Source organism: Abrus precatorius, unplaced genomic scaffold, assembly GCF_003935025.1.
Source record: "Abrus precatorius isolate BTA unplaced genomic scaffold, Abrus_2018 Scaffold7, whole genome shotgun sequence".
NCBI lineage: Eukaryota > Viridiplantae > Streptophyta > Magnoliopsida > Fabales > Fabaceae > Abrus > Abrus precatorius.
The window spans coordinates 16,867,942-16,880,724 of NW_020874417.1; the positions used below are offsets into that span (position 1 = coordinate 16,867,942).

The window sequence follows — 12,783 nt, forward strand, 5'->3', positions numbered from 1 at the left end:
GTTTCCAATAATGATCTTAAAGATTTATTTGCTTAAGTGAAAGAACAATGATAAATGATTCAAGATTCAACAGAATAATTTTCGTTCTAAAAGATGTGGAAAAGTGGTCCAAGTTAGCACCGCCAAGTCAACTATTATTAAAAAAAATAGAGATAATTTAACTTCTTATATATTTTTCTTTTCTTAAACTAATTCTATTAAAGAAAATAAAAGGACTATGCATCTTTACTATTACATCATTCTACACATTTTACATGACCCGCTTCCACATAGGGATATCACAAACACCAACTCATAAATGGGCAGAGACATATTTACAATTTCTCTTTGAGGATCATAATAATAATAACAATAATAATAATAATGATTGATGATTAAGCACTAAGCAGGTTCACGAGGACGATTAGCCCAAAGTTTGCTCAATGCTCTGAGGCGTTGAAAATATTCTGCCAAAGTAAGAAGAAAACGAGCAGTTTGACGAATGGTAAGTATTCGACACATTTGGCGTAAAGTTTCTTTTCGGAGATGATCTGCCTGCTCACGGCAATACCTTTTGTTAACTTTCCAGTTTACATATAATTAACCACATAGTTTCACGGAATAAATAAATTAACAATGTATCTATATCTATATTTAATTTTAATAATATCTAATTAATAAAAAATTAAAAAAATTAGAAATGATAAATTATAATAATAAAATATAATTAATTTTAATAAATTTTATTTCTATAAATAAAAGTTAAATTATAACTTATATCTATATTCTATATTATATGTATAAATAATATCACAAACATTTATTTTTATAATTTAATTATATTTCTAAAATATTTGTTTATTTTTATTAATCAGACATTGTTAAATTAATGTATTTATTATTTAGATTTTGATGATGTTGCTTTGTCTAGTTAAATGTCCATATATTATTGAATACATCAACGTACGCTTCATTGTATTTAAATTCTTAACATTATTTTATTAAGAGTATTATTTTTTAAAAGATTTAAAAATATTTATTTCTTATTATTTTGATATATTCTCGAGACACGTGCAATGTGCTGAATGATAGAATAGACGTTCTTATATACACGTGCGAGTGAGGGACTAGGAGTTTTATTTTATACTTATGATAAATAACTTCCTAGCAATTCTTTAGGATAATATGGTCAACGAAGGTCAGTTAAATTGATAAAGATTATAATTATATTTCATAAGATCGTGAGATCAATTTTTATCACTGATATGAGAATTTTATTGATAAATCATTTACAAATATTTTCCTTTAGACTTTATAAATATTATATTTAACCTTTAAATATACCTCGAATCTGGTGATTACTTGATACCTAACTAGCCAAAATTTTGACATGCCGAAAAATAATTGCATTTCAACCTTTGAAATGATTGATTAGTTAGATACTTTGAATATATTTATCAAATAATTTCTTCGAAGAATTTTGAATATTTTTAGGGTTAAATGTGAATGTCTTCAACACTAACAACTTGTAATTAAATTTTGAGATGAAAAACTAAGTAATGAAAAATTTTCCCTCTGTGATGATACAAAGTTATATTAAACACTTTAGGTTCGAAATAATTTAAAAAGGTAATGATAATATGCTTTAGTGATAAAGAAAAAAATCTTAAATTCAAATTTTGTTGTTGGCCATACTTATATTTATTTATTTTTATTTTGAACTCAATAAATATTTTAGATTTTGACTAATTTAAGTTGAGTTGCATGGACTTATTAAAAGAGCAGATCGAGGTCTTTTTGCCATTAATTTTTTCTATTTACATAGCTCAAATATCATATCATACTTAAGAGAAATTAAATTCTTTACGTTTTGAATAATAAGAGTTGATATCAGAAGCTATTTGAAAATGTTTGCTACTTCACTTATAGCTAATTTGGAACCAAAAATTTAGTGTGAGGCCAGATCAAGCATCATAATGCAAAAGGGGAATGAACAATAATTAAAGAAAGAAAAAAAAATCCTAAACAACTTATATAGGTCATTATATTAGTATTTCAAAAATTTTAATCAATGAATTAATTCTTCAAAAGTTTTTTGTCATTAATTTAATATTTTAAAGATAAAGAAAATATGCAATTTCATTCAAAAGTGAAATTTTGTGTTAATTTTGTCCTTAAAATTTGCATGAATGTCAACTTAATAACCAATTAGTCCTTACAACTTGTAGTTTATCAAATTTGGAGATTAAATTTATTATGAATTCAACATATATTATACAACTAAACTGTCATGGAGTTGGCAAATTTGGAAAGTTTTATATACATGAAAGCTTTCAAAGAATAAATTAACATTGATTGCCATTTTTAAAAACGATTGTATATTTATTTTTTAAAGATTTTATCATTGAATGAATCCTTTAAATATTTCACTTGTCACTCTAAAAAAAACTGTCTGCATTTTAATCTTTCATATGATGAATTTGGTAACATTTTAATTCTTTTAGAAAAAAAAAATTACACAGATTAAGAATCAAATCATTTTATTATAATTATTTGATACTCTTTCTAATATTCTATTTATTGATGGATTTTTTTTAACATTTGATATACTTAATTAGTATAAAATATTTTATTTATTACACTTATAATTTTATATAGACAAAAAAATATTAACGATTAATATTATCTTAAACTTTTATATAAATAAATAACAAAACTTCATCTTCTCTTTTTCAACAGATAAATAAAAATAAAAAAAGTATTAAAAAAAACTTTTAAATATCCCTTAACTAGTACACAAAACATAGAGAAACAAATAAATGTTAATATTTGGAAAGGACGTTACTCTTTTTGACAACACATAGAATGACTAATTAGCTGAGAATTCATGCAATTGTTTTTTAGATATGCTTGGGAGAAGATTTTTAAAAGAAAAGAAAAAGGAGGATATACTTTTTTTAATTTTAAATTAAGAGATTTATATGCTACGATAAATATATGAATTTTATATTAATATATTAATTTATATATTTTATTTTTAAAAAATTTATTAGTTTTAAATATATTTATTTAAAATAAAAAAAATGGTCCTCCCCTCTATCCTTCACTTAAAAAAATCTCTCATTTTCAAATAATTCCTTAATAAATCACACATACTTAAAAATTGAAAATATTTTTTGTACTATTAGTAAGAGTCTCTTTTATATTTTAAATGTATGTTTAGATTACATGTATACGAAAAAAATAAAAATTAAATGTGTGGTTGATTCAATTTATTTTTTAAAATGTTTAGCATTTTCAATCATACACTAAATTAAGAAGTGAGTGATTATGAATAGAGTGAAGGAAAGTATAGATTACCTGGTTCACAAAGCTCACCAGAGCTTCGAGCCTCTCCATTGCAATATCCATATGTGGAAGACCAACAGAGTCAGCAAGCATTTGCTGAAGTTTTTCCATACCTTGTGAAAGGGCATCTTCTGCTTGCTGGCATGATTTTTCAAGGCCATAGGCATCAAACCGTTGTTGCTCTGTCAAGGGTTCACTCAAAGGAACCAGAACCTGAAATTGAAATACAATTTTATTCCTAGCTTACATGATGTTATATTAGAAATATGGCGACAGAAACAATCCCAATAAAGCCATGAAGTGAAGATAAAATCTAGGTAAAATTCATACTTTTGTCTTTTAATTTTAATTTGATCCTCTAATTATTTTATTTTTGTTCTCTAAGATTTTTTTTACTGTGGATTTAGTTCTCGATCTATATAAACTTTTCCTTTTTCGTTTCATTCTCAGTTTAGTCTTGTAACTTTATTTTCAAGATCAAATAAAAAATTTTGAGAATCAAATTACTAATTTTGCTAAAAATCTAAATATCAACTTTTGCTGGATGCTCTTTGGTCAGATAAAAACATTGAGTAATAACCATTTTAATACAAACAGTACTGCAGTAGGTCTTACTGATGTATAAAATAAACACTCACGAATTATTACAGTCACAGTTTACCTATTCTCTCAATCAATCAACAGAAGATGCTGGTAATAAAATTCAAAACCTAACTAATAATTATGAGGAACTTCAGTAATAATAGTGCTACTGTTGGCAGTGAAAAACAAAATGAAATCAAAATTGTGCATTAAGCTTCCGTACTCATTGGCAAAGTATGTATGCTATTTTCAGTGTCTAAACAGTGTCATCAAGTGGAAGATCAATACGAGTAGTTAGTTCAATAGATAGCAAGGGATCGATTGGGTAGATAGACAACAACTAAGTATAAAACAAATTGCAAACTTGCTCATTAGTGAGTATCAAGTGAAATACCTTACTAGAAGGTCAACTACTCATATATACATAAAAATACTAACGGGTAAATAAAACAACTACTTTTGTTAACTTCAATTCTAAAAGTTGAGTTTAAACATTCATAAATAAAAAAAATTTAAAAAAATATATAATTATTATATTAAAGTTATAAAAATATAATAAATATATTTTTTTTAATAAAATTTTACTAACTGCTTATCCTCAGCCTAAAAATTAAAGTTAACAAAATTCATAAAATAATCATCCAATCCTAAACAAAGAAACTTCTCTCTCCCTCTCCCTCTCCCTCTCCGGGAATAAAGGTGAATGTGTAATGTTCCTGAGAAAAAGTTTGCATATATCAATAAAAAAATAATATTTATATTGTTACTGTGTCCGGTTACATAAGCCTAAAAGATGACTGCCATAACATCCTAGTTTTTGAAGAAAAAGTCAAATTAGATAATATGAGTAAAATTCACAACTTAGTTCATTCCTTAGATATTGAGCATCACCTTTAGAAGTTCAGAGGGGCGAAATCCTCCGATCCATAAGAAAAATCGTTCAGCTGTGGTCTTCCACATACCAGACATTACATAGAAAACATCTGCTTTTGCAGCAGCTGATTTCATGCAGAAGAGTTTGGAATAGTGGTTCATTATGCCATGTACAAGTGTCTCTAGCTGTAAGTCACCAATATGAGCACTTAAGGCACTTCTCAATTCCAAGATTTGTCTATTATGCTCCTCCACCCATTGCCCATACTCCGTCTTAAAATTTGATATTTCTGTAAATTGTGGTAATTTTAGAGCACAAATGCTACTATATCAACCAAAATGAGGTATTTGAAGTTTACTAGACAACTTAAGAGTTGTAGTTAGATATAGTGCTGATATAATATAAGACTCATTTTTAAGATGCGTTTATGGCGCTCATATTTATGTCAACTTATTGACAATTCAAGAAAATGGCTTTGAACAACTTTGTAGACAATGTAAGCAAAGGTAGAAATCAATTACAACACAAATTTTAATGATTTTCATCTCTCAGACGAGATAATCTAGTTTGGCAATAGCGAAATAGATATAACGCTGCCATTAGGCACACAATGTGCATTAAACTTGCAATTGCCATATTAAATTTTCGAAGATTATGAATAAATTCAGAGTTCCGAAATTGGTTATTATAATATCACACCAAAAGTTTTCTGCGGGACTTGAACAAAATGTCTCTATATATTATGAAAATTGTGTCGAGATGAAAATTATTAGAAGGGTAATGACTTAGACCCTCTTTAGAATAGCTTAAAAAAACATAATTTTTTAAACTTATTTTAATAAGTTATCTACTATAGTTTATTAGAATAATTTTGTTATTCTAATAAATTTTATTGTCAAATATATTATGAGTCCTCATATTAAAAAAAATTAAATAAATGCTTATTTCAAATATATTCAAACGTATCCATAAAGTGTAGGTGAAAAAAATTGACATGCCCATAAAATTAATTTTAGAAAATGATATAAAAAATTGCTGATATATGGATTAACTGCATTTGAAAGAAAAAACCAATAAAATGGTAGCAATATCTAGCACTAGCAGCTTAATAACCAACAAACCTGAATTTACAGAGCCAGCAAAATCCAAATTATTAGAACCCAATCCGTCACCAACATACAATCCCTGCAGTTTTGTTGGCTCAAGATAATGACAAAAGAGGGGAAAAAAAAAAAAAAAGCAGATATTGAACAAAATAAAGAAAGTGGTCCAAAGCATAAACTATGAGTAGATTAATTCAGCTTCACCGCACCTGTTGTCTTGCATGATCAACCTCTTGTTCTAACTGCACCAGCTTCAAACGACATGATTCTAACTGCTGCACATAGGCCTGTAAAAAAACATTAAAAAATCACATGAAAATTAGTGTATGTAAGCAAACACTTGTTGCATTTTTAGTATATCTTTCAATGTATAAAGTTTCATACCTTTTTCCTCAAACGACTTTTACGAGCAGCCTCTCGATTTTGTGCTAGACGTCTTTGTATCTGCATTTTCATCACGTTAAATTCCCTTTTCTTAACCTTACAAATATAAAATAGTTATGATTATGTTTTCAAGCTAGACTGCCAAAATTGGGAAGCAGAGGACCTCTTAATTTGTAGTGAATTCAGCTTCATTAGAGTGCAAAATGTGGGTCTAAAATACTTTCCAGTGTCACTTATAATTTCTACATAAAGCTGAAGGTGGAGGCAGAAGAAAAGAGTAAATGGTGTGTCTTCGCAAGCTGGTATATTTATTTAAAAATGATGTTTAAATACACTTATCACATTACAGAACAATATCCTACAAAATGAGGTCCCCAAAGTGATACTATGTTTAATGATGGTATTATAATAAATAAATTTCCTAGTAAAAGAAACCTCTTGTGAAGCTAAGCACAGAAGTAAGACATCTGCATTCAGAGACTATTTGAACTTAATAGTACTCGAGGGTCACCATAGAAACCAGTTCAAATTAGTAAAAATTAAAAAAAAATCAAAAAAATAACAATAAATAACCCCTTCCTTTATGCTGTTTATGGGAAAGATGGTTTTACTTGACATGGTCTTACCTTTTCAGTAAGTTTGTTAGCTTCTTGGTCATACTTCGTAGATGTTCCCAACATTTCATGAAAAGCATCCTCTGACTATTTAACATTAAAAAAAACACAATTAATGGACAAAATAAGCATTATTATTTTGCAGAAAACAAAGTATAAATTTGGTAAACTTACTTGCACCTGAACCTGATTATCTAACTTCATGCCCGCCTCCTCAATTAAGCATGTGGATGCACTTAAATTACTGTTACTTTTGAAATTTTCTTCCCACATGGTAATTTGGTGGATAGGATCGTATACACCCATCCTTCTTGAGGAAACAAACTGTGAAGATGTAGAATCCATACTCTGCGGATTGATTAATAATAAAGCGATTTAATACGTACACATATACAGTATGCTGCAGTTAATTAAGAATACTTAAAACGCTTTAAAATTCAGACAACAAAAAATGCATTAATTATAGAAGCCACTCAAATATTAATAATAAAATAATCAAATTTATAATTAAAAATTGAAATGGATGCACCTTAAGAAGATTGGTATAAGGTGCAGAAACATTCTGCAGTAATAAATACGAAAAAAAAAGGCAATAATAGAAACCTTATAGTAATACGGTATCAAATCTTAATAATATTGCATGCACCATAAGCGAGTAACATTTATCATACGGAATCAAACCGGGACCAGAAGAATAAAGAAAAATCTCCCAATTATGTAACATAGCAAATATAGAAGCTGGACAAAATGCAAGGAGGGGATAGATACATTTTAAGAAACACTACTCATTTAAACGATTCAATCTAGAGTTGTATACACTCCAAAAAGAACTCGGTTTTCTTGCTTAGGCGTTCCTTCATCACGGTAGAGGGTAGTAAAATATAGAAGGGTAGCGGAAAATCAAGCAGTGGGGGCACAATTTTTAAGACTGTGTGCACAAGTACGGGGAAGGATACATGAAAATTTTCTTAATTTTATTGCCAGACCAACCATAAACGGTAAACAAAACAGAAACTTTCGATTTCAGGAAAATCTAGTTTATCCCAAGTACAAAAAGCAGCAGAAAGTACGCATAAATTCTTTTAACTGATCCACGTTTGGTCTTCTTTTTTTTTTTCCTTCATAGACAACAAAACACACCTACGCAATAGATTCGAGGATACTAGTCCTCATCCGAAAAAAAAAAGCAACAACCGAAATCATCATTTTTGGTACGTACGTGAAAGCAAAGCCAAATCGGTATACACACTTTTTCAAAGACAAAAACAAAAATGATTATAGAGAGAGAAGAAGAAAGCACCTGTGAAGGTGATCATAGAAAGCGCACAACACAAGCAATTAGTTAAGAAAATAAAGAAAAAGAAAACAAAAGAAGAGCTGTCATGTACATAGTATCTCGTTCTCGTATTTGGTCCTTCCTCGTTTTCCTCGGCGGTTAAATCTTAAAAATTAGAAGAAAAGAAAAGGGATTTTTTTTTAAAAAAAAGGCGAACCTTTGAAAGGTACTTTGAGAAATGAGAAGCTTTTATTTCCCGCAAAAAAAATTCCACCTTGCCTAAGCCTTGGTGACTCACCAACAAAAAAACAGAACCAAATTCCCAACGCAAACCATTGTCTAATCCAGTCTCTTCCAATTGCCAAACCCTACCCTAATCATCTCTCATGGTAAGACGCAAGCTTAAGATTATAATTAATCGGTATAAATAAAATAAGGACCACATTTCTTAGATGAATAAAAGCCACTAATTTAAATTGAACTTTGTGTTATTTTATAATAGAAAATAAAAATCGAATGGAGACGTGATGTATAGGAAATTAGGGAGGATTGTATTTTTATGCGTGTCTGTTGTGTGTTGTGCTCATGGTAGCTACAGAGAGTCAAGGGTTTCACACAGGAATGATCGAAGCATCATCGTAGTCATGGTCATGTTTCCACTACCACTGATGTGCGCACCAGGTAGATCCTTCAGATTGGTAGGGTCTTACGTCATTTTACGTTCACTCCACCCGCCACCAAGTTCTCTGTGTACACAGTATATATATATATATATATATATAACGTAAGAACAGTTGTCGTCAGAATATCAATCTATAAGAAAGACATAATTTTACCTTTTCTGCAGGTTTATATAAACTATTGTAAAAAAAATCGTAAGACTATCATATCTCTAAAAATAATACTTTTACATGATATTTTACGTGCTTTAACATTGTCTCTTTTTATATTTTTATATGTCTTTCTTTCGTTTTCTTTTATACATCAACAATGTTCTACATCATCCAATATATAAATTATGTGAATCAAACATTATCTTGAGGAAATACATCACCTGTCACGGGGAATAACAGGTGCAGACAATGAGTGAAACATCATCACAGATGTATCTGACATTCACTTGCAACACGTATTGATAAGTATTTTATATGTTGATGGAACTATTATTTGTAAAGAAGATGAATGAGTTTTAAATTTTTATATATTTTTTTAAAAATAATTTGGTTTTATTTTTGTTTAATTTTAATATTTTTTGTTCTTAATGATTATGTAATTAATTAAAAAATGGTTTATATCAATTTTTCTTAATTACACTGTTATTAGAAAATTGAAATTTATATTTTTTCATTAAAATTTATCTCATTTGATAAATCTGGTACATGAAATTGGTAAGGTACGTTAAAGTTAGTGAGTGAATTGCATTTGCTAGGGCCATTTGATCGCGTCACTAACAGCTAAAGTCTAACAAAATAAGCAATATTGCATCATAAAGACAAATAAATAATAAGCAGTGGATAAAATTGGTGATATGGAGGGATTATGTGCTTTAAAAATGGCAATAAGAAAATAATTTCATAAATGATGATAAGTTTAAATTATTGTATAGACAAGTAGCTCTTAGAATGACTCGTATAATTATAAAGCTACAATAATGTTGGTGGTTGCATTTTAGAATGGATGGCCAACCTATTAGTGATTTTCCTTTTCATATTCTCAGAGTGCATTGGGTTGATTTGATTACTAATCAATCAAAGAAATGAAACGTCACGCAAGCACTTGCTGGCTTTTCCCTATTCGTGGTTTTTATTCTCAAGTGCAACTCAAAGTGGTTGCCACTATGTATGACTTTGCCTCTCTCAATTATGGAATATTTTAGATTCTCTACCTTAGTGATGCATATGTTTCTGGCAAACAGGAAACATCAAACATTGTAAGGGGCACAAAAATTTATGAAAAAATAGGAATGAGCTACTAGTCTAGATCAACAATGAAACATTACATGTCTGGTCTTAATTTAAAAAAATATATTGTAATTCTTTTGTACTTAACTTCGATTGTGATTTCTTTAATTCAAATATGTTACTTTTAATGCAAATTAAGATTCATGTCTGCTAAATAAAGTGTTCTGCATGGTTGAAAATTGACATAATTGGCAGACATAGGAGCGCTTCCCCTTTAGTGGCTGCTTCTATAATGTCTTATTCTGGCGTCATTCAAGCTCCTGGTTAGGCTACTATCACTAATGATCTGTCACATCACCGCTGTTTTTTCTTTTCTGGTAAAACCAAAGCTTTTTTTTTCTTCTCATTGACAAGTAGATAACCCGTGATTATATGCTGAAACGTTAGTCTTGTTCGTGTTATGCTTAGATTTTTTTAAAAGTTTTTTTATTTCGTAAATTATACACGAATTTCATAAGCTTAAAGAGTATTTGATATTATTAAACATTCAAATTTTGATTAACTTGTGTTAATAAGCATGTGTCGTCGAAATATTAAATTAATCCAAAACTTACATTTAAGTATCATAAATCTCTCTAATTTCATACTAAATTTTGAAGAATTAAGCGTTTCATAAATTAGTCATCAGACTATATCACGATTCAAGCTTAATGTGAATTCCAAATTGAGCGAAGCACGACAAAAATAGAATCACGTACATAATTTAAAAAAAAAAAACAAGAAAGAGATGAAAAGCATGGTTAAAACTCAATTTAAATTCAAACCTAAAAATCTACATCAAATTCACCAATAAATCAATTTAACATTAATTAGTCTTTCACTGAGAAATTCAACCAAAATACAGTAAAGAAGAAGAGGGAAAATCATAAGAGAAAAAAAGAAAGGGAACTAGAGAATAAGCTTTAAGGAAAAAAAAACCATTTCCTCCAAAATTCAAACTCATATCTTCTGTTGATAACTTCTCAAAAGAGCCTTAAGTGGCTCTGCCCACGTTTGGCCGATTGGAGATAATTAGCCCAAAGTATAGTTAATTATCTTACAATATAGTTATGTGAGAAATTTTGTGGGTAGAAATTTGGAGCATGCTTGATTTTTATTTTAAAAATATAATATAATATAAATTTATATTATATTTTAATTTTAAAAAAATGATTTTTAAAATAGAAAATAAATATGCTCTTAATCTTGTATTTTTTACCTCAAGTTGATTGAATTAGTTTTTAGAGTGTTCATAGAGTTATAGAACAATATGTAAGGATAAAAATAGGTTAGACATGTCAGACAAATATCTACAGCTTAACTTATTTAAACTTTAATCTGATCTAACCTATTTAATTAATAGACTTAATTTAAGCTTTTTAAAAAATTTAATTAATTAAATAGATCAAACTTAAACTTAAGAAAAAATCTATTAAACCTATTAAAATAGCTTATTTAAAATTCATAAAATTTATAATAATATATTAATAATTTTATATAAAAATTATAATATAATAATATATAAATATTCAATTAGCTTCATCACAAGTATAATTTGACAAAAAAAAAATCAAAGGTAATAACTTCTAAAAGTATTTTTTAAAAATATTTGTAATCACTATTTTTAAAGTATTTTTATTCTAATATTTTTCTTTACTTTAAAAGTTGATAAACAACATGAAGAGATCTCTTTGAAAATTTGATGACATATTTGCTACTTTCCATTTATTATAAAAAAATATTGTTATTTGTGTATTTTAAATTTTTGTTTGTTGCATTTGCTAATTTTAGGTCTGAAACTTATTTAATTATATTGTGTTTGTTGATTTAATGTATAAGACTTTATGCTACTAGATTTGCTTAATGATTTATAAATTGATATTCATTTTATTGTATTTTTTTTGTATGTTTAATAATTTGCTTATTTAAATTAAATATGTAATTTGAAAGTGATAAATAAAAATATATAATTTTATTATACATATTTAAGGTGTTGAATCATTTTTTTAATAGTTTATTTAGATATAAACATTATGACTTTTAAAAAGACATACCTATTTAGATAGTTTAATAGTCTATTTATAAATAATTTAATGACCTATTTAATGTCTTAATATAAAGTAGATTATTAAAAAAATTAACTGACCAAGTCAAGCTTTTAAAAAGGTCATGTTAGACTTAATAAAAAAAAATCTATGACAGGTAATAAGTTAGACTTAAACTTTAAAATTATTAAATAGGTTAGACCTATTTATACAAAACTTAGCTTACCCTGTTTCTAACCTTAGCAATGTGTCATTGAACAATCAATGTGTGTCACAAGTTAATTTAATTTTTGAACATTTATCCCAAAATTAAGTTTAAATTTTTACATGATTTGGACTAAATTTTAGTCCAATTCTCCTCTCAAATGTGTAAAACTGTGTTCTAGCTATTCATAGAATCTATAATTCCCTCAATCCATCATTTAGAGATGATAAAATTAATGTGAAAAGGATTAATATTAAAAAGATAACAAGTTTTTAAAATAATGTGAATTGCAAGTATTATTTCATGAACAATAATATTTTGCAGTGCAATGTTATTTAAATTTTGATGTTTTATTAAATTTTAAATTTAATATTTTATTTTAAATATAAAATTATATTTAAGGAAAAATCACTAAAATTAAATATTATATATA

The 12,783-nt window shown here is 27.4% G+C and overlaps 1 protein-coding gene across 5 annotated transcripts; it reads right to left on the reverse strand.

Annotated features, from left to right (window-relative positions):
* Window positions 1–62: 62 nt before the first annotated feature.
* LOC113873832 (transcription factor TGA4-like) lies at window positions 63–9,267 on the reverse strand. Of its 5 annotated transcripts, none has more exons than XM_027512168.1 (9): window positions 9,215–9,267; window positions 7,059–8,906; window positions 6,897–6,971; window positions 6,271–6,330; window positions 6,096–6,173; window positions 5,905–5,968; window positions 4,801–5,072; window positions 3,340–3,540; window positions 63–534 (listed from the first exon to the last, which is right to left on the reverse strand). In XM_027512168.1, the coding sequence occupies exons 2-9, from the start codon at window positions 7,227–7,229 to the stop codon at window positions 382–384; spliced, it is 1,074 nt and encodes a 357-aa protein (XP_027367969.1). In that variant the 5' UTR covers window positions 7,230–8,906; window positions 9,215–9,267; the 3' UTR covers window positions 63–381. The 5 variants fall into 5 exon arrangements, with proteins under 5 accessions (XP_027367969.1, XP_027367970.1, XP_027367968.1 ...); XM_027512169.1 differs by lacking the exon at window positions 9,215–9,267 and having other exon boundaries at window positions 7,059–7,232; window positions 8,378–8,509; XM_027512167.1 differs by lacking the exon at window positions 9,215–9,267 and having other exon boundaries at window positions 7,059–7,232; window positions 8,185–8,293.
* Between the last annotated feature and the right edge of the window lie 3,516 nt (window positions 9,268–12,783).

Coding starts and splice junctions, on each gene's coding strand:
- LOC113873832 (XM_027512168.1), bottom strand. CDS start 7,229: ATGGATTCTACATCTTCACAGTTTGTTTCCTCAAGAAGGATGGGTGTA. Junction 5,073..5,904: donor TGCTGGCTCTGTAAATTCAG/GTTTGTTGGTTA, acceptor CACAATTTACAG/AAATATCAAATTTTAAGACG. Junction 3,541..4,800: donor GCCCCTCTGAACTTCTAAAG/GTGATGCTCAAT, acceptor TTTCAATTTCAG/GTTCTGGTTCCTTTGAGTGA.